The sequence below is a fragment of the Protopterus annectens genome, chromosome 6.part0 (genome assembly GCF_019279795.1).
Source record: "Protopterus annectens isolate FY-2018-M chromosome 6.part0, PAN1.0, whole genome shotgun sequence".
Taxonomy (NCBI): Eukaryota; Metazoa; Chordata; order Ceratodontiformes; family Protopteridae; genus Protopterus; species Protopterus annectens.
The window spans coordinates 1,102,572,623-1,102,600,461 of record NC_056737.1 but is presented as its reverse complement, the minus strand read 5'-3'; the positions used below and the strand labels follow the sequence as shown (position 1 = coordinate 1,102,600,461).

Here is a 27,839-nt window from a genome sequence, read left to right as displayed (position 1 = left end):
AAATCCTTTATTCCCAGTATTTAAAACATGAAAAAAGAAGGGTTTTTTCAATGTTAAAAAAATACAAAATAAAGGTTTTAATAAATATTTTTATTCCTAGTGGGTACATTTTAAAACACAAAAATTTGAAAAAAAATTTAAAATAGTTTGGGGGGGAGTTTTAATTGTTTTCAACCCTTAAAAAACAAAAAAAAAAAATTTATTTTAGTATTTTAAATTTAAAAAAAAAACAAAATTTATAGTCTTTAAGTTTAAAGAATCAACTATAAACTATTCACACAGTTTATTTAAAACTAAACAAGAATAATAAAATATTCACTTCGTTTCCAGTAGTAAAATTTTCAATTATGCCTTTTCAATCATCCTTAATTTCAAGGGGAAAAAATTTAAAAAAAATCCACCTCATTTTTAAAAAAAAGGAATTTAAAACCGGGTAAACAAAAATTTAAATTTTTTTAAAAAAAACCTGATTAAAAAAACAAACAATAAAGGGGCACAAAAATTTTTAATAAAAATTTTCAGGGTTTTAAAAAAAAAAAACAAAAGAAGGGGAATTTAACTCTAATATTAAAAAGAATAAAAAAAAATTTAAACTTTTTAAATCGGGTAAAAAAAAAAGGGTTAAAATTTAAACAAAAATAAATGAAATTTTTAAGCTCTAGTTTAAAAATAAAACCCTAATAAAACATCCCCAAACACCCCCTCTTGTAGGTTAAAGGATAACGAAAAAAATTCAAAATTTCAAAAAAAGGGAAAAAAGGGCAGTAAATGATATTCAAGCCTTTAAGTATTTTACTATCAAGGAAATAACAAAATCACTTCTTTAAGTGGTTTAACCCTTTTTTAAAACATTATGCACAAAAAAAGCCTGGTAAACTTTTATAAAAAATGGTTAATAAAAGTAAGAAAAATAACAAATCACGGGAATGGATTCAAATGGTTATTAAAATTTCCCAAATGGAAACTTTTTCCAAATATCTTAAATTAAACCAAAAAATAAAACCCCCCACCGGAAATATCACTATTTCCCCTTAAAAAGTAAAAAATTTCCCCCAGGTATCATATCCAATCTTTCTGTTAACAATGTTTAAAAATTTTTTTTCTTAGTTAGAATTAAAAATTTACCACTTTTAAAAATGAAACCAAACGGGCTTTTTTTTTGGTAACCATATAACACGGGAAAATTTTAACTATTTTAACTTTTAAGAAAATTAAACCTTTTAAAATTACACATAAGAAACATTTATTCAGTTTGGGTTACATTTAAAACAATTTTTTTTTTCCATAAAACTTTAAAAATTTAAAAAGAACAAATAAAGAAATTTTTTAAACCCAACTTCGGGGAAAAATTTCCAAAAGGAACCCAGTCCCCCTCTATTTCCTTATGAAGAATATTTTTCAAAATAAAGTCTTAGGGGTTAATTTTAAATAATAAATTAAAAATCAGTTTTTGTGTAACTTGTTGACAAAACCAAAGAAAACCAAAAAGCTTGGGAAAAAAAAAAAAAATTTTCCCCCTTTTTTAGGCTTTATTTCAACAAAGCTAAAAAATTACCTTGAATAAATGATTTTATCATCTAGTAGTTAAATTTTTGGGAAAAAAATTTTAAAAATTTCCAAATTTTTTAAGTAAACATAAATCACAAACAAAATTTAAAAAAAATTCAAAACTTAATTAAAAAAAAATTGTACCAAAAAATTTAACAAAAATTTAAATAGTTCAGAAAAAAAATTTTTAACCCCCCCAAATAAACTATTAAAGTTCATTTACCAAAAAAAAAAAAAAAAAATTAAAAACTCTTGGGGGGTTTCAGGGTATCCAAAAAAAAAAATTTTTCCACCCAAACCCCTCTTGGGGGGAATTAAACCAGTATGGAACAACATTAAAGCCCATTTTAAACTTGTCTAAAATAAAAAAACCCCAAACATGCGGGTAAAACTTTCAAAAACTTTTTTTAAATGAAAATAAAACATTAAAAATAGTTTGGGAAAACAAAAACTTTTTTTTTGGATTTATTTAAATAAAAAACTCCAAAATCCCAAATTTATCAACTTAAAAAACTATTAATCTATTTAAAATTTTAAAAAAAGAATAAAACTATTTTAATTTTTCCTTTTAAAACAAAAAAGTTTTTTAAAAAAAAAAAAAAAAATGTTTAAAGAAACAAATTTTTTATTTTTTTCCAATAAAATTTGTTAAAACATAAACAAGAATAATGAATTTAAAATCTTAAAAAGTAAAAACCCAAAAAGTTTTGCAAAAAAATTTTTGGGGGATTTTTTAAAATTTAAAGTTTAATTTAAAAAATTTCAAAAAATTAAAGAAAAAATTTTAATAAGCTAAAAATTTAATTTTTACAAAATAATAAAATATTAATAGTGTATAAAACCAAAATAACTAAAACACATAATACTTAAAAAAATTTTTTTAAAAAAAAAATGATTTTCCAACAGAAAAATTAACATCTTTTCCCAGTATAAAATTTACAGGAAATTTTCTAGGTTTTAACCCCCAAACAAAATTTTTAAATTTTAATTCCAAAACTCTTTTTGGGTTAAAAATTTAACAGTTTGAACATTTTTCTTTTTTAAAATTTTATACAAAAAAATTTTCCAACCTTTTTAAATATCTTTGTTTTAACAAAATCACTTTTTTAATTTACCCCCTTAAGTTAAAAAAGCAAATTTTTTTTAGGGACTATTCCGTAAAATGTTAACAAGAAGAAAATCCAAAATCTCCTTAGAAGTTACCTTTTAAAAAAAAAAAGAAAAAAAATTAAAAAAGTTTTTCCCAGTGGTTAACAACCCGGAAAAATTTAATCCATAGCCCCAAAAAAAAAAATTTTAAAGGGGCATAAAAATTAATTAAAAATATATAAAAAAGTAAGGGTTTTTTCCCCTTTCCTTTCATTGGACCTTTTTAAAATTGACTTTTTTATTTTTTAAATTTTAAACCCTTTTAAAAAATGACTTTCCTTTTCCATAAAAAAAAATTTTTTAAAAAAAAAAAATAAAATTTCCCCTTTTCCATGTATGCACACCAAAATAAAAAACCCCAAAACACATCAGTCTCTTCAGTAGTTTAACCATGTATACACAAGCAGTAAATGACACTATTTCCACATCAGTCTCTTCAGTAGTTTAACCATGTATACACAAGCAGTAAATGACACTATTTCCACATCAGTCTCTTCAGTAGTTTAACCATGTATACACAAGCAGTAAATGACACTATTTCCACATCAGTCTCTTCAGTAGTTTAACCATGTATACACAAGCAGTAAATGACACTATTTCCACATCAGTCTCTTCAGTAGTTTAACCATGTATACACAAGCAGTAAATGGCACTATTTCCACATCAGTCTCTTCAGTAGTTTAACCATGTATACACAAGCAGTAAATGGCACTATTTCCACATCAGTCTCTTCAGTAGTTTAACCATGTATACACACGCAGTAAATGACACTATTTCCACATCAGTCTCTTCAGTAGTTTAACCATGTATACACAAGCAGTAAATGACACTATTTCCACATCAGTCTCTTCAGTAGTTTAACCATGTATACACAAGCAGTAAATGGCACTATTTCCACATCAGTCTCTTCAGTAGTTTAACCATGTATACACAAGCAGTAAATGGCACTATTTCCACATCAGTCTCTTCAGTAGTTTAACCATGTATACACAAGCAGTAAATGGCACTATTTCCACATCAGTCTCTTCAGTAGTTTAACCATGTATACACACGCAGTAAATGACACTATTTCCACATCAGTCTCTTCAGTAGTTTAACCATGTATGCACAAGCACTTAATTGAAACATTTCCCCCAATGATGGCTTTAGTAGTCTGCATGTATGCACAAGTATTTCACTGACTTCAAAATGAAACATTCCCACCCAACGACCTCTTCAGTAGTTTGTACTTGTATGTCCATCTATGCACAAGCACTTAACTGACATCAAAATGAAAAATTTCCCCCAACTTTCAGTAGTTTGTCCATGTATGCAAACTTACATATGCATACACACACACACACACACACACACACACACACACACACACACACACACACACACACACACACACACATACACACACACACACATATATATATATATATATATATATATACATAAGAACAAGACTGGATTTATGCTAGTCATCTCAGTGCTGGCACATAATATAACCTACACTGGTCACAGAACTAGAAAAGAAAAGAGATGGGGCAGGGGTAGCACTGAAGAAGGTAGCAGTCCTTTAAGTAGCCATGATTAGAAGCTGATGAGCAGTACAGAAACAGACATATAAAACTGAGACCGAAGAGAGGGTGGGAATGTTGAATGATGGATACAAAGGCATCAGTTAGTGTAGAAACGTCCAGCACAGTGAAGATAGAGTTCAACACAAATGATTGTTAATTTTGTTATGTAGACTTTTCTGTTGATGAAAGTTTATACCATCTAATTTTTACTTAAATAATTTCTAATGATGTCATACACTGACTGGATAAATAGTAGCTATGTTAAACTGATGAACGAGCTTCAGTTTACAGAAGACAAATGCTTTCCCAAATAGGTGGTCTGAGAAGGGGAAAACTGTAGCAGTGGATTCATTTTTTTACAGGATCTACCACCTTACTTGTTGTCTTCCTTTTCTGCAGACATGAATGAGTGCAGTTTCTCTGAACTCCTGTGCCAGCATAAGTGTGTCAATCAGCCTGGAAGTTACTACTGCAGCTGTCCAATTGGCTACAGGGTAGTGGACGATGAAAGAAGCTGTGAAGGTAAGGTCTAGAACACTTTCAGTCCTTTCAGATGTTACTCTGTGTCCTGCATGTATGGTAATTGTTCCACAAATACAGTGTTAATGTACAGCATCCTGCTCACAAGGGTGTAGATTAGATAAGGGTAGCAGTAGATTCGGGTAAATATGTTGACCTAAATTACATGCATTGATAAAATCTGATGATAGGTGATACAATAATGCCACTACTTTATGTCTTGGACGCAACGCCTGATACTGCTACTGCTAAAGATGGAAATACAGCAGTAATCAGGGCCTGACAAGGAGCATAAAATGACTTAAATGACAGTTAGTGGGGAATATGCAATACCATGGAACATACACAAAGTCCTATGACCCGTTTCCTCAATTAATAAAATAAAATACATGTACATTCTTCAGTGCATGATTACAGCATTAGATGTCCTTTTAACATTTCTTAACATGAAACAATATGTAACAAGTCCCTTCAGTGGTGGATATTTTTGCCAGTCACAAATGAGATCACTCCATAACATACAACTCTGAACCTACAGACATCTAAAATCTGGACAAAGGTTCTTGTAAAGCAGGTATACCGGGCCAAAATCTGGACAACTAATTAGCATGATGTTTCCACAGTTAACAATATAATGCCTCCTCCTCATCGTGCTCATTTTTCCCATTTCTAGTAGCCTGTTAATTTTTTTTTTAATTCATCTTATTGTAAGAATATATTCCTTGTACATTTTCTTCAGTTTTCTCTAGTCTGTACCTGAAAATGGACCATATATTGTGCAGTGCACACACACACACACACACACACACATATATATATATATATATATATATATATATATATATATATATATATATATATATATATATATATATATATATATACATATACATATATATATATATATATATATATATATATATATATATATATATATATAGATACAGACACACACTCCCGGATTCTCAAAAGCTTGCACACAGTGCAAGATTGGTGCAAGAGCTCAAGCAGGCAATATGTCTGCCATGTGATTCATGAACAGCCTGCAGGGGCGTGCACGAGAGCTCCTGCACTAATCCTGCACAGACTAAGCCCTTGTATACAAATCACCCCATTTGCAGGAGAAATTAATGCAAATGAGGTGAATTTACAATCCAGGAAGCTTGAGACAGTCCGTGCAGGACTAGTGCAATCTGCAGAAATGTACTTGGTTAGTAACCGAGTACATTTCTGCAAAATTCAAAACGGAGCTATGACAGCTCCAAATAAAGGCTGCATATCATGTACTAAGCATGCCAGTGGCCAAGTATAAGGCCATTGGCATTGCAAACAATACAAACAAATAAAAAAAATCAACTTTTATTTTTTTAGCCAATCTAACTAAAATCAGTATTCTGCCATGCAATTCAATGGCAGGCAGAAGACAACTTGGCCAGTGAGTAGTGGTTGCTAAGGGGGGAGGCTCAGTGTGAGACATGTAACTATGGATTAGCAGGCAATCCTACGCAAATGAGGGGAAGGATAGTGAATCCCAGTTTTCCCCAGCGTGCGAGGCAGGTCCCAACAGTGTAAGAGTGGGAATAGCTTGGTGCAAGCCTAGGAGGTAGGTGACATCATAGGGGGGTGTCAGGCATACTGTAAGTGGATTGGAGCCCTGTGGCTTGGGTTTGCTCCTAGCTTAGCACAGCTAAGTTAGGGGGTGTGTCTAAACCTGCCTAGCGCTCTTTATAATGCCTAAGCGGGTGTGCGCACTGCCCACTGGGTTTTAAAGGCAGAAAATAAAGGTTAAATCAGGAAATAGTAGCAGTGTGCACATTTGAGCACTGTGTTTGCATGGCGTGCGCACAGGCTTAAACAGGAAGGCAAGCAATGGGAAGGGAAAACAGCAGTAGGAAGGTAATCAAGGAGAACTAGCTAAGCTGGCAGGTGACATGTATCAGAACCAGCCAATGACACAGGCAGCAGATCAGCCCAGCCCAGAACACTACTATAAACTATGCAAACACCTTGCCCTCTGGTTTTTCCCACACACTACACCACCGGTGTAAACAAGCGGGGAACATTTAACACTTACAAAAGCAAAATGTTAGGGGCTGCAATAGCTATCATACAACTTGTGGAAGAGGCTGAGGGTGGTGAGGATGTGAATGCTGCCAAGCAACCCACAGTGAGGAGATGGAGAAGAGTGTCCAGACCCAGGGTAACCTACCAAGGGCTACATGACCTGGAGATAGTGGAGCGCTATAGGGTAAACAGGGACCTCCTACAACAAATTGTTGAGTTGTGCCGGCCACACCTGACACACAGAACTAACAGAGGGGAACCCATCCCAGTAGATACAAAGGTATGTGTAGGCCTAAGAATACTAGCTACAGGTACCTTCCAAAGGCCAACTGGGGATATGATGGGGATTTCACAGGCATCAGCATCCAGGACACTCCACCAGTTCCTGGATGCCATGTCAGCCCATGTCGGTGAGCATGTATATTTCCCCAACACCCGTGAGGCGTTGGCCAGCAATATGCGTCTCTTCCACCAAATAGCGGAATACCCTGAGGTAGTGGGTGCAGTAGACTGCATGCACATATGCATCAAAGCACCACCCGGTGAGCGGGGTAGGGTCTACATCAACCGCAAGAGCTTCCCATCCATCAACTGCCAGGTCATGTGCAATGCCCAGGGCATAATAATGAATGTGTGTGCAGGCTGCCCTGGAAGCTATCACGATTCCCACATCTGGCATCTGACGCAGCTGTACCAGAGATTTGCCAATGGGGACATCCCACATGGTCACCTAGTGTGCGATGCTGGATACTCACTGGAGCCGTGGCTGATGACACCCATCAGAAATGCACACACACCTGAACAATAACTCCATAATGAGGCGCACGCACAAACAAGAAACATAATAGAGTGTGTGTTTGGGATGCTGAAGTCACGGTTCCAGTGCCTGGACACATCCGGTGGAGCCTTGCAGTACACACCAGCTACATGTACCCAAATTGTCCTTGGTATGTGCCATGCTACACAATATGATCCTGCGGAAACAGCTTCAGCAGGAACAGCATGGGGCAGGGCCACACAGCCCCCTACCATTGCCAAGGCCTGCACAGGCACAGAATGACTTGGAGGAGAAACAACCTGAGCCTGCCTCAGTAGGCAGAAGGAGGTGTGCCCAGTATGCCCTGGCCTTGGCAAAGAGGCAACGCATAGCACATGCATTGACACAGGAGGGACTCGGGGAATAACACCTCTCTCTGACTCACATACAGTAAAAGGGATGCCAAACATTACACTACCTGTGCCTAACCATGTGTAGGGAGTGTACTATGTGCATCTGACATAGGAAACTCTGCAGCACCACTCTCAATACTGGGACACCCACAAGGTAAGTGACTCACACATGCCAAGTAGGAGGGTTCACATACCCAACAACAGTCACAGCCAGCAGGACAGGTGTAGACAAACACAAGCAAATGCTGTACAATGGCCTCTGAATGAGGCCTATGGGTAACCTCCCCCTAGGCCTACACAGACAGATTACAGCAGGCCAGACAGTGGGATGTCAGTTGTGAAGGCTAGATAGTCAGAAACTAATATGTAAGTAATTAAAAGCTAAGATCTGTAGTACACTGTCATGCCTCTAGCCAGCACAATAGGTAAGAATACAGATTGGAATGGAGTACCCAACATACCAGTACAATCCTAACAAATGTGTACAAGTGCCAGGTGTGCCCCCCTCCTACGTAGACATATAGTAACAGTCAGGTGTGCCCCCCCAATCCTGTGTAGACATGTAGAAACAGTCATTTGTCCCCCCCCCCGCTATGCAGAAATGACAACACAAAGGTCAGCACTGCAGTACAAACTACCTGGACTTGATCCACACATGCACTACAGATGACCATACTAGGCATGCTCACACACTTAGAGAAATGAAGGCAATGTCAGTCAACAACATACTGACAGGTCATATTGGGCATGCTCACACACTTAAACACATGAAGGCCATGTCTGCAAACACCAGTGGACCAGACATATCTGGCAGTTGCAGTTGTTAGTGCAGACACCAGTATGCACCACTCATGCCTTGCACACACAGTGGATAGGAATACAGGCATATATGTAAGGACAACTCACTATAATAAGCCAAAGGTAGATGGACATAGATGTGTGGAAGAGGGTGACCATAACAAGGAGCCATCCAGGCCTGTCCCACTCAGCACACAGCCAAAAGGCCCCAAACACATGAGGTGCAGATGTCACTCACTGCAGATAATAGCCACCAGTATCTGTCAGCATTACAGACTATGTGGTGCGCGTGTCAGCTGTGCAACATGACTGTACAAAGAAGTAGTCATCTAGCAACTGTATACATGTACCTGTGAAATATGACCCTGTGTGTGCCCGCATGTGGCATGTCAACCCCTAGATGAATGGGTTATGGCCCATGCACACACACTGGCCCCCCCATAGCCCTACTATGACAAGCCTGCTGAAGTCATCCAATGTGAAGTGCACCTTTGGGAGAGATGTAGCCCAGTAATCAACATGACATGTCCCATAACTGCATACTACTGTAGTGTAATTTAGAACTGTGTTAGGGTTCCATCCCCACCCATGACGGTTATGAATATTTTGTGTGTGTTACAATGTCTGTGTAGGGAGTAATGCATTTTAGCCTAGTCACATGCAGTATATGTCAAATGGCCTACTTTGGCAATCCTGTTGATGTCATTCAGTGTGAAATACACCTCTGGGGAAGGGGTTTCCCAGTAATCCCTGTGGTGCGTCCTATAACAGCTCTGCTGTGTAGTGTGATATAGACCTCTGTTAGGGGTTCTATACCCACACATGTCGGTTGTGGATGTTTTGTTTGTGTGTCACTGTCTGTGTAGGGAGCAATGCATTTTAGGCTAGTCACATGCAGTACATGTCAAATGGCCTACTTTGGAAATCCTGCTGGTGTCATTCAGTATGAAATACACTTCTGGGGAAGGGGTTTCCCAGTAATCCCCGTGGTGCATCCTTTAACAGCTCCATGCTGTAGTGTGATATAGACCTCTGTTAGGGGTTTTATACCCACACATGTTGGTTGTGGATGCTTTGTGTGTGTCACTGTCTGTTGAGGGAGAAATGCATTTTAGGCTAGTCACACACAGTACATGTCAAATGTCCTTCTTTGGCAATCCTGCTGATGTCACTCAGTGTGAAATACACCTTTGGGGAAGGAGTACTCCAGTAATCTCTGTGGCGTGTACTATAACTGCGTACTGCTGTAGTGTAATAAACTAGTTAGGTAGGGGTTCTACTCCCAGACATGACAGGTGTGTGTGTGTGTGTGTGTGTGTGTGTGTGTGTGTGTGTGTGTGTGTGTGTGTGTGTGTGTGTGTGTGTGTGTGTGTGTGTGTGTGTGTGTAATTCATATCCTGTGTGGAGGTGGGTGTGACACCTGTGGCCAATGTGGAGTGGGTTTTGCATATTTCTTCTATGGTGGCCCTACTATATTTCACAATGCCCACCGTACAGGGATAACAAATGTGAAATAGCTGAGTACCTGGGGTGCAAAGCCATGCCCATACATGTGACATCAAGGCTAGGCAATCACAGTTAGCAACCCCAGTATTACCCATAGCACGCTTTCAACCCATGTCCCATACACACACATGCCTAGCTAACAGCCAATATGTGGGTAGTACACTGCATATTGGCCACTGATAGTAACTATAGAGTGATAGCAGTGGGCTACAGAGGGCATGGCACCCTGTCCATCTGTCCAATATGCTCATACATGCAGACAGTGCACCTCCACCATGTTCCCCAATGGACACCTGCAACACCTGTGGTGTCATCACATGTGACCCACAAAGGACATACCATGCCTGACAACATGCCCTGTATGGACATATGCGACTGACACCAGGGAATGCCGTTAGCATGCTACCAATGTACCTGCTGCCCCTTACCAGTACCTGCCATAGGTGGGCAAGACAGGCACATCAGATGATAATCTGTGTTCGCAACATGGGCCACACACCCCAGGTACAGTTCCACATGTCACTGTACATGCATGTGGGAGGTGTGCACATCCCAGACACCATCCATGACATGGACTAAGGAAAATGTACATGGCAAGTGATGCATAGCATTGGCCACACACAATAGTCACCCAGGTGATTGGATGGGGGATACAGTACCCACCTGTGTTGGAAAATGCAGAAACTACAGCCCTGAGCCACAATGTAGACCATTATCATGTGGCCTGATGTCAAGGTATACCCATCGTCTAGCCATGTATAGCCAGTTGGCACAGTCGACCGCCACACACCCATGCAGACATGCATCCATGCATGTCGGTACTGGCACTCTGTGTGTTTGTGTGTGTGTGTTGTATGGTGCGTATGGTCACATCCACACTCACTACAATGCCCACTGGCATACTGAAGCATGCTGTCTGATGTCAGATACCTCCTCATACTCTTTGCCCATACAACCTACGTATGACCTGTGTGGTGCATGTGATATCTGCACAGTGATGTGTTGTGGCAGTCCCACTACTGATGCGTTGTGCTCCTGGCCCTGCTAAGTGTGTCAATGTGTGTACGTCCCTGTGAGAGTGTGGCTGTGTTGATGCTGACACCTGTTCACATGGACAGGCATGTGTTTGTCACCTACCGTATAGCTGCTGTATCCCTGTTGCAGATGTCACTCACTATCACATATATGTTCTGAGGGCTCCACAACACGTAACCCACATGGCGCATCCAATAACTGCATAGAACTGTGATAGCACAACATAGTCATCAGGGGCTTGATACCCTGTGCTGGTAGGTGTGTGACACAAACATGCTTAGGTTTTAATCTCCCACCCCCTCCCTGACTTGCCGTTGCCTCTGTCTGCCTCTCCCACTCCCTCTCTGGTGGATGTGGAGACCTACACCTGCTTTGCTTAGGCAGCAGCATGTGTATTGTAAGTGATGTTCATGATCAGCTGATGGCCTCTGAACGAATTGCAACCCTTCCCTAGCTGATTGCATGTGGAACAGCTGTGGTAACAATCCCATAGCCAATTGCATGGAAACACACTCCAGTATCTAGGAACATCATCTTGGTGTTGGCCCTTTTCATTCACTGTGAGCAGGAACTAGATCTATTGTTTGGCAAACAGCATCTCAGATGGATTGGGGATTTACCTCTAACAACATACACTGTGGAAACAGGGCAACACACAGGAGGGGGATGTGCCTGACCTGACTGTAGACTGTAAGTGCTGCTATACTGCATTTGGAGTAATGTTGGTTTAACAGTGTGTGTGTGGATATGGCTGTCCTACATGTCTCACTACCTGCCATGTCACTTCTGTGTTTATGAGGAATCCCCATTTGCAGGGACATCTGCCTTTGGTTTCATGTGGTACCCATGGAACATCTATCTGTGGACTGCAGAAGGTAGTGTGAGGATTGCAGTCTGTAGATGGTGAAAGCCGTGACAATTACTGACTTCATGTCCCTCATAGGACATACGTTGCAACAAACCCTGTTACAACAGTACATGTATGAGGTTATCACAGCAACATGTCAATACTGGCCCTGTGTATATGCTTCCAGACACAACTCTGTCAACCTTTGTACATATGTTGTGCATGAAGAGGTGCGTATGTGCTGAACACCATAATTAGTGTCATCATATCTGACAACAAGCCAGTGAGATATCAGACTGCTACACATGTTATGTACAGTAGGGGTTATATTTGATGACATAACCTGGACGTACTGTGGTTGTTTGTACAGTACTGAGGTCTGTGTACTTATGGTGAATGTCGACAGTGTGTGTATTGTTAATATGTACCTTGGCTTGTGTACAGACTGTAGTAGTTGACATCGACCTCAGATCCATGTTATCTGATGCACATGCTGCTCCACTGTATGTTACCATATTGGCTTACATGTTTGTAGGGCCACAATGAAAGAAAAGGTGAGACTCCGCTGGATGTTCCACTGCTTTATTAAAATACACAAAAAGTTGTATCCAAAACTGGTAAGAAACTCCAACAAAATGAATATACACAGTCATTTAAGCCCGGAGTTCTATGGGCCATCAATTCCAAAATCCATTTAGTGATGTTAAACTATTAACTGAATCTATGGAGTCTAAATGGATTTTGGAATTGATGGCCCATCGATTTAAACGAATAACTACTAAAACCAGCCTTGCAGAAACTCGGGCTTACTGTTTTTAAAAACCAGCCTTGCAGAAAAAAGCCGGCTTTTTACTAACTCTCATTGGTTGACATGTATTTTAAATATCAGGAAGTGTTTTAGTATGTGATCTGATGAAGGTTTACCAGCTTATCAGTGGTTTCCAAAGCCATTTGTCAGTGGATATTCATTTTGTTGGAGTTTCTTACCAGTTTTGGATACAACTTTTGTGTATTTTAATAAAGCAGTGGAACATCAGTCTCACCTTTTCTTTCATTGTACTTTTTTTTATTTTTTTGGTGAGTCTGAGGCATAGCAAAGAACATTATTTGGACATGTTTGTAGGGCCATACACACACATGTCCCATACCACAGTCAGCCATCAGACCAAACCGTGTAGCGGCCCAGTATATGTAGGGTTAGTGTGTGAGTGGCACATATGAGGATGGTGTTGAGCAGATAGTCCATATACTGTAATATTATGCTAGGCTGCTTTATGTGGCTGTGGCTGTGTTCTCATTTGTTGTGGTTATGCACTTTCACACAGGTGTATCTTACCCTGTGCTGTGACATGCCTGTACAGCCTGCTATATATATATATGCAGATACATGTGCATTCTCCCATAGGAGATGTAGGCCAATGTTGAGCCAGTCTGTCTGTAGCCTGCACAGTGCATTGTTACATGCTTAGCAGCTTACTGTACTTACCCAGTGAGATGTCATTTGCAGATACTTGCCAGATGTACTGCTGCCGGGCATCCCTTAATAGTCATGTATGTCAGACAGAGCAGTGGGATGCTGTACTGATGTATGTCAATATCTGGTGGGTAGTATATGGCCATGGCACTCCTCTACCAGCGGTTATTATGTGTCAGGCCAGACAGGGGTGTGTGAATGCATAACCTATGGTGGCAAATGTATACCAGTCATTATGTGTTATATCCATCTACATGGCTGTCAACATCCACATTGTAAGGCATGGAACACATGTTTTGCAGTAAGGGGTTCGATGTATACCTCTGGACTGTACAGAGTGTGTCAGAATGTCCATATAGATTGGCTAATATCTCTGCTGCAGTCCACAGGGGCATTATGTGCTAGCAGCGGTACTTTCCTATGATGTCCCTAGGATGTCTGTGATTAGCCAATGGCACACATGTGGAAAGCAGATGTGACCTCCCGCACACACCATGTCTGTGAAGACAATCCCAATTACAGTAGTACTGTAATAGTACACAAATAAAGGTTATCCATTTCTGCAAACCTGTGTGTGGTGTTTTTCCTAAGACCACACTATGGGTATATGTTGCACGCAATGATTTTCATTTGTATGGGTGGCCCATACAGTGTCCAGTTGTACAGGTGTGAACTGTAGGCATAGTGGCTGTTTCATATTCTGTGCACCTTCTACAAATATATCTTATTGTACATATCTCTGCGTGTGTATGTGTAGTCACATGTATATATATATATATATATATATATATATATATATATATATATATATATATATATATATATATATATGCATATCTGTATCTGCATATATGTGTCTGTGTATATGTATCCTGGGGATGTTGATAGCTTCCACATTTTATATTTCCTATGGGAGCCAGACTGTACTGCATGATATGTTACCAGTATCAGCCATCATACAGGTGGGATGTAGTACTGTTAACATCTTGTGCCCATGTCATGTCAGGTCCTGGTTATGGGATCTGCAACACTTGGCAGTGTATTGCAGGGTGGACGTTTTTGGCTGTGGGGGCTATGCCTATTTGTACAAGACGTATATTGTGTGGGGCCTCTAAACCCCATTAACAGTGCATGTGGACATATTTGTGTGTGTTAATCTATGAAAGAAGAAGAAGAAGAATCTACCATTGCTATCTACAGATGTATGGCCACATATACCTATATAGATATATATATCTGCGTACATATATGTACCTTGCTCTGTATATGTAGATATATAGGTGTAGACATATATATCTGTCAATGTAGGCATTTGCATGCATATATGTTCATATATATTTATATATATGTATATATTTCAACATATGCATATATATATATATATATATATATATATATATATATATATATCGCTACAAATATAGATATGTTGCATCTGTTTAGATATTAAAATATTTACACACACACACACACACACATACACACACACACACACACACACACACATACATCCAGATGTTGGTATACATTCACTGGACTGTTTCATGACTCGGCTGGATGATATGTTTCTGACAACATCAGATTTATGTCTATTTGTCATGGCTTAGTGGTATATCACTTTGTCTATGGTGTGTGGGGTCCTGGGTTCGAGTCTTGCAGCAGCTGTATATTTTGTTGCTGGGCAGAACATGGGCCATTGGATACAGTGTGATTAAGGCACTTTTGAGCAGTTGTAAGTGGGTTTACATGGGGGTAAGCACTGCCTACACAGGTTAAGCAATATAGAAGCTAACTGAGTGTAAGACACTATAACCAGACATTAGTACTGCTTAGCTCCACGCAAACCCGCTTACAACTGCTTTAAAGTGCCTTAATCACTCTGTATCCAATGGCCCGTGTTCTGCCCAGGAACAAAATAAACAGCCTCTGCAGGGCTCAAACCAGGAGCCTGCACATCACAGCCAAAGTTATTTACAACTAAGCCATGGCAGATATACATAACCATCATGGTTTCACAAACATATCATCCAGCCCAGTCATTCAACAGTACAGGGAATGTATTTCAACATGTAGATATATGTATCTGTGTGTGTGTGTGTGTGTATATATATATATATATATATATATATATATATATATACCTATATGTAAAGATAGACATATATACATACATATGCATACATCCATAGATATATATGTCTAAATCCATATATGTACATATATACATCAATAGATATATATATATATATATATATATATATATATATATATATGTGTGTGTGTGAGTGTGTGTGTGCATATATATATATATATATATATATATATATATATATATATATATATATATATATATATATATATATATATATACGGTCATACATCTGTAGATAAATTGGGAAGATAAGCCCCCTGCTATAAAGCACGCTTTGGCGGGCTTTTTCTGGCATTAGAGAACTTGGCATAGCTCCTCGTGGTCCCCTGCAGAGTTCCTAAGCCAGCAGAGAGCAGAAAAGCAACTTTCTTGATTATAAGTATTTTTAAACATTTTATTTTGCATTTTTCGATCTTTTGAGCTTTTTGACTACTGTTTGTGCCTATATTACTGTTTTATTACCTGATTTTCCTGTTTTTCTGTGCTTAAATTGTTGATTGCACTTGTTGGCTAAAGTTTTGCTTAAAAGTAACAAACAGGCTAATACACTCAAGTGTACCAGCCTTTGATAGCAATTTAGTCGAATACCAAAGCATTTACTGTATTTTTTCTGTCTGTTTGCAAAAAACTAAAAAATACCAAAAAAATACTTCTCCTTTCCTTAACTTTCCTAGCTAGTTGTTCCAGTGATCAGATTTTGCTAATCCCTGGGCTTTGTATTTGGTTCCTGTGTTCCTCCATTTTCTTGTGTGGCCAGAGGTAGTTTCTTTACTCACCAGTGGGAGTGGGGAGTACTGAGCTGCTTGTTTGTCCTCAGAGGAGTGGTTAGAGACAGCAACTAGTAATTCGTTGGCCATTTTGGGTCATTTCCTGTTTTTTCCAGCCCCCTGCTATAAAGCACGCGTTAGCACGCTGTAGCATGATTTAGCGCGGAGTTGCCACTGTTGCACACAAGAGCAGCGGCGGTTAAACAAGGTTAAACTATTCGGGCTACCTAAATCCCACTCTTCAATTTTTCCCTTAAAACTACCTTCCTCGAACTTTACTGCTGATCTAACCAGCGTATCCTATAACTAAAAAGTTCATCTCTACTTGATTCCCAAGTAGACTATTCTCTATCTGTAAAGCCTAGCACTTGCTCCTACAGTACTTTCACGTTGATAAAGCACTCGTATTATAGATAGTACTCCACCAGCCTAGAACCCACATCCCCCGGAGTCTTTTGTAAGTTTTTTATCTATTCCTTCTAGCATGTCGAAGGATCAGTTGCTAGTGTCCTCTCCTGCTCAGCTGGTGAACCTGGGAATATTGAGGCAATGTTACAATTGCCTCATGTACACAGACAACCCTCTCCTTCTCCCACAAAACACAAATACATGTGAGAGATGCAACTATACAGCCAAACTGGAGGCCGAGCTCTCAACATAAGACTGGCAAGACCAGACAGGAGGAGAAGGGTACCACACACACCACACACCCAGTCTCACATAGTACTATCAAAACCTCAAATCTTACACATAAACACACAAAGAAATACTCGGAGGCTCTGATCAAAAATCTACCAAAACAGCAGAGGCCACCAAAGCAGACACCCAAACAACCACCACCTCAAGACACAACACATGCAACACATAGACCACACAGTCAGTGTGCTAAACAGTCACAGCCCTTAAGGCCAAACACAATGCCAGACACACTCGTCATTGGTGACTCCATAGTCAGACACACTGACGCCCCCACCAGATTGAGTAAGGAAAGGTCACAGTAAGCTGCCTGTCGGGCGCTAGAATCCGCCACATAACGCAAGCACTCAGGTCTCTCAACAGGAGGTACAAGTATGACTCAGTCATTGTCCATGCTGGTGTAAACGACCTGAGACCTCCTTGGACTACATGAAAAGAGACATTGAGGAGCTCTCTGATTATGTAGCCCAGGCAGGTATGACCCTGACCTTGAGCAGTATCCTACCTTCACCAAGAATGATGCCACAATACGAAGATAAGATGATCAGCTTTAATAATTGGCTTAAACTCTGGTGTCATTCAAAGGGGATCCAATGTCTGTCTGCCTGGGATGACATGCTGGACAAGCCACGCTGCTTCGCAAGGGACGGCTTGCACCTGTCACCCCTGGGCTTCCGGATATTGGCAAAGGCTCTTGCCACCCCTATAGTGCCTTTTTTAGGCAAGGCCCAAATTCTAAACCTACCACCCTAGAACACAAAAAAGGAAAAAAACTAAGGGTAATGCTGCTCAATGCCAGAAGTCTCAACCTCAAGATGCACGCACTCGAGGCCCTTCTCAGTATGGAGAACATCGATGTCTGTGCTGTGACTGAAACCTGGTTCAAGGCTCCTGAGAGCACCCCAGCACTATCAGGTTTTACCTCATACCATGCGTTCTGGTCCCAAAATCTGGACAAGACCAAGAAAGGAGGGGGGGTGTCCATATTCATCAAGGACACCCATACCTCAAGGTTGGTGGCAACGCACGATGCATCGGAGACCATCCAGGTGCAATTAACCATAGGCAAAACTGCTCTGCAATTTGTAGCATGTTACAGGCCACCCTCTCAAACTCAGGAAACTCACATAGCCTTCCTGAAAACACTGGAGGGGATAAATGTATCTCCAAACACCATCATACTAGGTGACTTCAACTACCCTAATATAGACTGGGATCACTACTCAAGCCCAAACACTCTAGCCCAAAGATTCCTGGAGTTCATAAACTCAAATGCCATGGAACAACTAGTCACCATCCCCACAAGAGGTGAAAACATACTTGACCTCATCATCACGAACATGGGATCACAATGTTCAACACCGGAAGTATACCCCTCACTGCTGAGATCAGATCATAAACTAATCTCACTGGAGGTCCTCATCCCGCCCCCACCTGAGATAAAAAAGACCACAGTGAAGAACTTCTCAAAAGCCGACTTCACACTTCTAAAGACTAGTGTGGTCTCCTTTAAGGCCCCGGAGCCGGCGGTAAACATTACCAAGCCGCTGAATCACTTACAAACGCCTTCTACCAGCACCTACAGGACTGCATGGATCAGGCAATCCCAAACAAAACAAAGACTCTTTGTACCAAAGGCAAGCGTCCAGTCTGGTGGACCCCAGCCATAAACAAGCTCTACAACAAAAGGAGGAAGCTACTACAAGATAGAGCAAAATCCTTAAAAGGTAAGACACCTTTGATCACTATAAGTAAAAAACTAAGAGCTCTCATAAAATCATCCAAGGCAAATTTTGAGAGAAAAATCGCTAAGGACTCAAAAGACAATCATAAGGCCTTCTTTAGCTATGTTAGAAACCTGGGAAGAAACTCCCAGATATGCTCAGAATTAGTTCAAAATGATGTGAAAATTACTGAACCTACAGACATTGCCAATATACTGGCTGACAGGTTCAGTGCAAACTTCTGCTCCCCCTCCCCCCCAAAAGGAGAGATATCTATATCAGAGGATTGTAGCCCCCCAAACATCTCTAATGCCCAGGTGAGAACTGCTCTCTCTAAGGCAAAAAACACAGCATCCATGGGACCAGATGGTGTCCCCGGCTGTGTGCTCCACGAACTCAACGAGGAATTAAACCCGCAGTTAGGACAGTTGTTTAATCTTAGCCTCACCTCAGGATACATACCCAAGGAGTGGCGCATGGCAACTGTGGTCCCACTTCACAAAGGCGGTGCCTCCACCGACCCTGGAAATTACCATCCCATCAGCTTGACAAGCCTGATCTGCAAAGCCATGGAGAGGATCATAATGGAACTCATAAATAAAGACATAGGGAACTTGCAGACTTTAGATCCAACCCAGTTTGGCTTTGCCAAAGGCAGATCATGCCTTTTAAACTTGGTCGACTTTTTCGAAACAGTCACCAAGGCCATTGATGAGGGAAAGGCAGTCCATACAGCCTACCTCGACCTGGCAAAGGCTTTCGACACAATACCCCACTCAGGTATCGTCAAAAAACTCATCAGCTTAAATGTAAACCCATACATCACAAGATGGGTTGCAAACTGGCTAAGTGACAGAACCCACAGGGTCAGAGTTGCTGGCACCATGTCAGACTCAAAGCCTGTCACAAGTGGGGTCCCACAGGGCTCAGTCCTGGGCCCACTCTTGTTCGGCATCTACTTTTCTGAAAAAGCAAACACAGGAGGGTTATGGCTGACAAAGTTTGCAGATGACTGCAAACTGGGTGCCATAGTCGAAAACACATATGACACAGATATCCTTCAGAAGGGTCTCACAGAAACGGATAACTGGTGCCAGAGCCATGGCCTAAAGTTAAACGCCAAGAAATGCATAGTCATACCCTTCGGGAAAAACAAGGTTACCCCTAGCTACCATATAGGTGGCAATCCACTGAGCACAGAAGAAGTTATCAGAGATCTGGGGACTCAGGTTGACAGTAACCTATCGTTTGACACTCACATTGCTAAAGTAGTTAGGAAGACCTTCTACATTGCCCACCTGATCATGAAGGGATTCACATCTAGATCAAGGGAGGTCATCGTCCCCTGTACTCATCACTCATCAGACCAATGATTGAGTACAGTGCTCCATTCGAATGTATCTGACCCGACACCTGCAGCAGCTGGAAAGGCCCCAAAAGTTCCTCACCAAAAGGATAAAGGGTCTCAAAAATATGTCTTATGCTGCCCGACTGAAAGAACTTCAGCTCTATTCAGTCGCCACTGCTCAGAGGTGACCTGTGCCTGACATACAAGGCCATGTCAAACCCAGATTTGATGAACATGCTTCACCTCAAAAATCTAGATCCCTCAGAACTACAAGGGCGGAGACTTAAACCTTGACACGGTCATTAATAGGACATGCTGGAGGGACAGATTCATCACCCAAAGACTCCCTATGCTGTGGAACAAAATCCCGGTACATGTGAGGCAGAGCACCTCGCTGGCCATGTTCAAGAGAAATCTTGACCAATGGATGGGAGATCGCAGATATACCCCAGGGATTACCTCAGTGTCTCTGCTTGACAGAGGCACAGCAAAACAATGGGCATAGTTTTCTTCAAACTAAAGGGGTGGCGAAAGCCACAAAAACTCTGGGCTAGGCTTATAAATGCCCTTGGGCAGATAGCCTAGTACGAACCTATGAACCTATAACAAAATCATATGTGTCCACATACACCGTTATTGGGGTTGAGAGGCACAAAAAACATAAGTCTTGCATGAATAGGTTTTCCACCCCCACAGTCAAACACATCTGCCCTGCACTACCATCTGTTGCAGATCCCATAACCAGGACCTTACACGACAAGGGCACAAGATGTTAACAGTACTCTATCCCACCTGTATGATGTCAGGCTGGGATCAGTAACATATCATGCAGTACAATCAGGCTCATAATGACTCCCAGTTTGCAGTCATCTGTTAACTTTGTTAGCCAGAGTCCCGTACTGTTGGCCTGTACTTCATAGATGTAGATGCCAAACAACAGTGGTCCCAGGACTAAACCCTGATGTACTCCACTTGCCACTTTTATGGAGCTGGATTTGGAGTCAGCTACTTCTACAGTCTGGGTTCTGTCAGTAAGCCATGTGGCAAACCCTTGAGTGGCATAGAGATGTATGTTCAGCTTAGTACGTTTATCTATGTTTCCAGAATGAGGGATGGTGGTGAAGGGCTTGGTGAGGTCTACATAGGCTGTCTGGACTGCCTTACCCTCTTCAACAGCTCTGCAGACTGATTCAAAGCAGTCAATCAGTTTCCAGGAGACTAGATTGGCCCTCCATGAGTCCAATCTGTGTGGGGTCCAGAGTTTGCGGGTTGCCAATGTCTGTGTTCATAAATGCCATGTTAATGCATTCCATGGCCTTGCAGATCAGGCTCGTCAGACTGATGTGACGGTAGTTCCCGGGATCCAAGGTGGATCACCCTTGTGGAGTAGGATAACTGCAGCTGTACGCCACTCAGTGGGTACCAGTCCTAATGTGAGGCTATGATTAAACATGACAGTTTGGTGAGTTGCCATTTCATTTTGTAGTTCATGTAGTACACAGCTCAGGATGTCATCTGGTCCCATGGATGCTGTATTATTAGCTGTGGAGAGTGTGTTTTCTACCTGTGTGGCCATGATTACTGGCAATTGGAAATCATTTGGTATTGACATGGGCCCTTTAGGAGGTGAGAGGGGGGTGAATGTGGCACTACATCAATCTGCCATAATATTGGCAAAATCCCTGGGATCAGTCTATGTAATGCCATTCTGTTATAGCTCAGAGCACATCTGAGCATTGCCATTTAGATTCTGGACATAACTACAGAATGCCTTGTGGTTGTCTTTGGAAACTGTGGCAATTATAGTTACATAACTGGCTTTGGAGGATTCCACGAGGGATCTTAGCTTCTTATTGAGGTTGGTAAGGGAGATGTTTGCATCCTTGGATTATACATTTTCCCTCAACAGTTTCTACTGTCTGCTGTATAGTCTGTTTATGGCAGGGGACCATCAGACTGGCTTGCTTTTTATGGAAAAGAACATTGTGGTCCTATGTGGGATGGCAGGAATCATGCACAAGCGAATGTGCTCATACAGTGCCGTAGTGTAGGAGTCATCAGTTGAACTTTCAGCTCCTGTGTCACTTCTGACTTGCGTAGCATGAAGTTGGCTTCAGAGAGGTCTTTTACAGACAACTGTATATACATTCCTTTCACATGTTCAGTTTGATTAGCCTATGGTGGGATTACTTTGGTGAAACCTCAGTCTCCTGTACTGCTGTGATGGCTTAGTGGTCAACTACTGTGACTGTAGTGTACACTGTCCTGGGTTCACGACCTGCAAAGGCTGGTTAATTTTGTTCTGGCCAGAACAGCGGCTGATGAATACAGACTAATTAGGGCATTTTAGGTTAGTCACACTCACTACAATTCAAATGCCCTATTTTGGCAATCCTGCTGATGTCATTCACTGTGAAATACAACTTTGGGGAAGGAGTACTCCAGTAATCTCATGGCATGTCCTATAACTACATAGTGCTGTAGTGTAATAAACTAATTAGATAGGTGTTCTAATTCCAGACATAACAGGTGTGTGTGTGTGTCCATGTTTGTCATTCGTATCCTGTGTGGAGGTGGCTGTGAGTGTGTAACAACTGGACTCAATGTTGTAACAACTGGACTCAATATTGACTGTGTTTTGCAAACTTCTTATATGGTGCCACAAGTATATATCACAATATCCACCATACAGAGATAACAGATGTGAAATAGGTGAGAGGCTGGGGTGCAAATCCATACCCCTACATGTGACATCAAGGCCAGGCAAACAAAGTTAGCAACCCTTGTATTAGCCAGAGACCACCCTCAACCCATGTGCCATACACAGGCACACTTGCCTAGGCAAAAACCCCTATGTTGGTAGTACCCTGCATATTGCCCACTGATAGTGACCATGGTATGATTGCAGTGGGCTACAGAGGGCATGGCACCCTGTCCATCAGTCCTTTAGGCATGTGCATGCAGACAGTGCACCTTCCCTATGTTCCCCACTGGACATGTGCGACATCTGTGGTGCCATCAAATGTGACCCACAAAGGACATACCATGCCTGACAAACATGCCCTGTATGGACAGATGCCACTGAAACCTGTATCATGCTATCAATGTAGGTGCAGGGTCAACCTGCTGTCCATCAACAGTTCCCGTCACATGAGGCCAGGACTGGTACATCTGATGATAACACACAACATGGGCCCGACCCCCCCAGGTACGGCTCCACATGTCACTGTACATGCATGTGGGAGGTGTGCACATCCCAGACAGCATCCATGAGATGAACTAAGGAACACATACATGGCAAGCAATGCACAGCATTGCCCACATGCAGTAGTTGCCCAGGTGACTGGATGGTGAATACGATACCTAGCTGTGTGGGCAAATCCAGACACTACACCCCTGAGCCACACTGCAGACCATTGTCATGTGGCCTGATGCCAAGGTATACCCATCACCTAGCTTTGTATAGCTGCCTGGCACAGTCGAGCACTACACACCGATGAAGCAATGCACCCATGCACGTCAGTACTGGCATCCTGTGTCTATGTGTGTGTGTTGTATGTTTCCTATGACCACATTTACACTCACTACAACCCCCATTAGCATACTGAAGCATGCTGTCTGATGTCAGACACCTCCACATACCCTTTGCCCATATAACCTCTGTATAACCCCTGTGGTGCATGTGATACCTGCACAGGACTGTGTTGTGGCAATCTAACTAGTGTGTTCACATTGGTTGTGGTTATGCACTTTCATACAGGTGTCTTTTACTCTATGATGTGGCATGCCTGTAGAGCCTGCTATCTATGCCTGTACATGTGTATTCCCACATAGGAAATGTTGGCCATTGCTGCGGCAGTCTGCCTGTAGCCTGCACAGTGCTTTGTCACATGCCTAGCAGCCTACTGTACTTACCCAGTGATATGTCATGTCCAGGTACTTTCCAGATGTACTGCTGCCGGGTCACCATAACAGTCATGTATTTATGACAAAGCAGTGGGATGCTGTACAGATGTATGTCACTAGTTGGGAGGGTGGCCTAATGGTTAAGGTGTTTGCTTTACAAACACAAGGTGCAGGGTTTGAGTCTCACAAGGGATAATTGGCTAGGCTTAAAATGGCTTGCAAGGGCAGTTAGCCTAGTACTAATCTATGAACCTATGAACCTATAACTAGTGGGTAGTATGTGGCCATGGCACCTCTGTACCAGCGGTTATTATGTGTCAGGACAGACAGGGGTATATGAATGCATAACCTATGGGGCAAATGTATACCAGTATATATGTGATATACCCATCTACATGGCTGTTAACATCCACATTGTCAGGCTTGGGCCACATGTCTTGCACTAAGGGGTTCTGTGTATACCCTTGGACTGACCAGAGTGTGTGAGACTGTCCACATATATTGGCCATATCTCAGCTGTAGTCCACAGGGGAATTACTGTGCTAGCACTGGTACTGTACTATGATGTCCTTAGGATGTCTGTCTGTAGCCAATGGCGCACATGTTAACAGCAGATGTGGCCTCCCACACACACCATGTCTGTGAAGACAATCCCTATTACAGTAGCAATAGTCTACAAATATACCTGCAATACATACCTCACATCCCCTTGCACTGAGAGGTTGGGACTATTGGGAATGAGGTCGGGCTCCACTTCATGTTCAGGACATATGGTGAACATATATGTATATATAATTATACATATATCCATATAGGTATATACACATATACATATCTTACTTAGTGTATGACAACAGTATTTCACATATGGGCCTCTGTTTCAGCCTCTGTCCTCCACCTACATACCAGGCTTTGCACATATGACATGCTGTCAGGGGTTGTTCTGTAGTGGGCTGTGTGTATGTCATGCTGCCATTCCTGCCATCATTCCACTGCTGTTGTGGCCCCCACACATACTGGGGGGGTTGGGCCCATATATGTGTGGGCTTCAACTACACAATACATATGTGCCCTAAGTCACTCCAGTGGCCAGTGTATGTAACAGTGGTATATGGCCCAGTATTACTGAGTCTAGGGGGGTGCACCATAACACCATAACTACCCTAGGCTGTTACAATAGGTGTGGGTATCAGGGGTAAACTGCCTTAAGATAGCAGGATGTACATCACCATACAATCCACCTTGGGTAAATCCTGCCATATAGAACGTTCTGTTTGTCAGTGTGATTGTGATGGTGATGGTGTCAGTTATGCCTTGTTATGTAACAGACACATCTCATTGTGTCAGCTTGGATCTTTACCCCCTAGGGATTGTGTACAGAGTGTAGATAGAGGCTACTGAACTATACATCTGCATTACGTACTGTTGATTGTTTGGTATCCTGTGGCCCAGTCTGTCTTTACTATTGTACTACTGAAAGGCCTCGGCCTGGACAGCAGTGTTGACCTTTCCAGACTACTGTATTTGTATAACTGTTTCACAGTTGCATTACTCTGTTCATATGGATGTCAGTGTCTAAACAGCTATATGACATGGCATACACAACTGTCATAGTACACAAATAAAGCTTTCCCATTTATGCACACCTGTGTGTGGTGTTATATCCTTTGATATCTCTGTGGGTACATGTTGCAGGCAATGAATGTCATTTGTATGGGTGGTTTATACAGTCTCCAGTTGGTAAGGTGGTAAATGTAGGAATACTGGCTGCTCCATATTGTGTGCACATACTACATATGTATCTTACTGTACATATCTCTGCGTGTGTATGTGTGGTTACATATCTATATATATATATATATATATATATATATATATATATATATATGTGTGTGTGTGTGTGTGTGTGTATATATTTATACATATATATGTATAACTGTATCTGCATATATGCGTCTGTGTATATGCATCCTAGGGATGGCCATGTTGTGTCTGGTCCTGGTTATGGGATCTGCAACACCTGGTAGTGTCTTGCAGGGCAGACGTGTTTGGCTGTGGGGGGATGTGCCATTTCGTACAAGATGTATATTGTTTGGGGTTTCTCAACCCCATTAATGGTGCATGTCAACATATTTGTTTTTGTTAATCTACCATTGCTATCTACAGCTGTATGGCCTCATATACTTATATAGATATATATATCTGCTTACATATATATATATATATATATATATATATATATATAACTATGTCCGTATATACCTGCATAGATATATATATATATATATATATATATATATATATATATATATATATATATATATATATATATATATATATATGTACCTTGCTGTGTATAGGTATAGATATATATATATATGTGTTGATGTAGGCATTTGCATGTATATATGTTCATATATATTTATATATATGTATATATTTCTAAACACACACACACACACACACACACACACACATATATATATATATATATATATATATATATATATATATATATATATCTACATCTCTAGAAATGTTGTATCTGTTTACATATTAATATATTTACACACAAATACATCTAGATGTTGGTATACATTCTCTGTACTGCTGCATGACTAGGCTGGAGGATATGTTTCTGAAAACATCAGATTTATGTATGTCTGTCACAGCTTAGTGGTAAATCGCTTTGTCTATGGTGTGGAGGGTCCTGGGTTCAGCCTTGCAGAGGCTGTTTATTTTGTTGCTGGGCAGAACACGGGCTGTTAGATACAGAATGATTAAGGCACTTTAAAGCAGTTGTAAGCGAGTTTACGCTGAGCAAAACAGTGCTAACTTCCAGTTACAGTTTCTTATACTCAGTTAGCTTCTAAATTGCTTAACCAGTGTAGGCACTGCTTACCCCTGTGCAAACAAGCTTAAACCAGCTTACTGCTGCTTAAAAATGCTTACTCCTGCTTACCCCCGCAATAATTTCTTTAAATGAAAAGAAAAAGGGGTTGATAGGAAAGTGGTGAAAAAGGGGCACAAAAAAGGGAAAGACATTAGGGAAAATAGCCAGGAATGTGCAGGAAGGGTGTAGGGAAGGTCCATAGCTGTGCATATACACTGAATTTGGAGGTAGATATCTAACACTCACACTCCTGGGGGAGAGGGGTGAGGACAACAAAACGTCGTTGTGATGCTAGATTACATGTATCCAGTGGACATGTGTGCAAAATGGACAGCTATGTATGGGGCATGTTTTTTGTGTTAACAGATTGCCCTGTTTTTTATTCAGGTGGGAGTGGGATGTTGGGGAGGGGTAGTAGGTATATTTGGGGAGGTAGGTTGGGTAGGTTAACAGACAAGACACACAAGACGCATACAGGGGTGGTATATGACACATGGGGGTAAACACCTTGATGGGGAGGGCTGTTGGGATATCAGAAGCCCACAAGCCCCCTAGTGGTAACAGTGGGATTGAGGTCCCCGCCCATGGGCGGTCACCACTGCACCTTCACAGCCCCGAAGGTGGCTGTGTTGGGGGCTGAGCCGCAGAGCCTGGCTGACTCTCTAATCATGACAC

General features: G+C 41.1%; 1 protein-coding gene across 1 annotated transcript in view; it reads left to right on the top strand.

Moving 5' to 3' along the window:
- The window catches only part of FBLN5 (fibulin 5), an 861,728-nt gene that overhangs the window by 658,424 nt on the left and 175,465 nt on the right, over positions 1–27,839 (top strand). Inside the window, exon 8 of the mRNA XM_044074715.1 lies at positions 4,665–4,787. Coding sequence (XP_043930650.1) covers positions 4,665–4,787 — 123 coding nt within the window. The remainder of the gene's footprint in view (positions 1–4,664; positions 4,788–27,839) is intronic.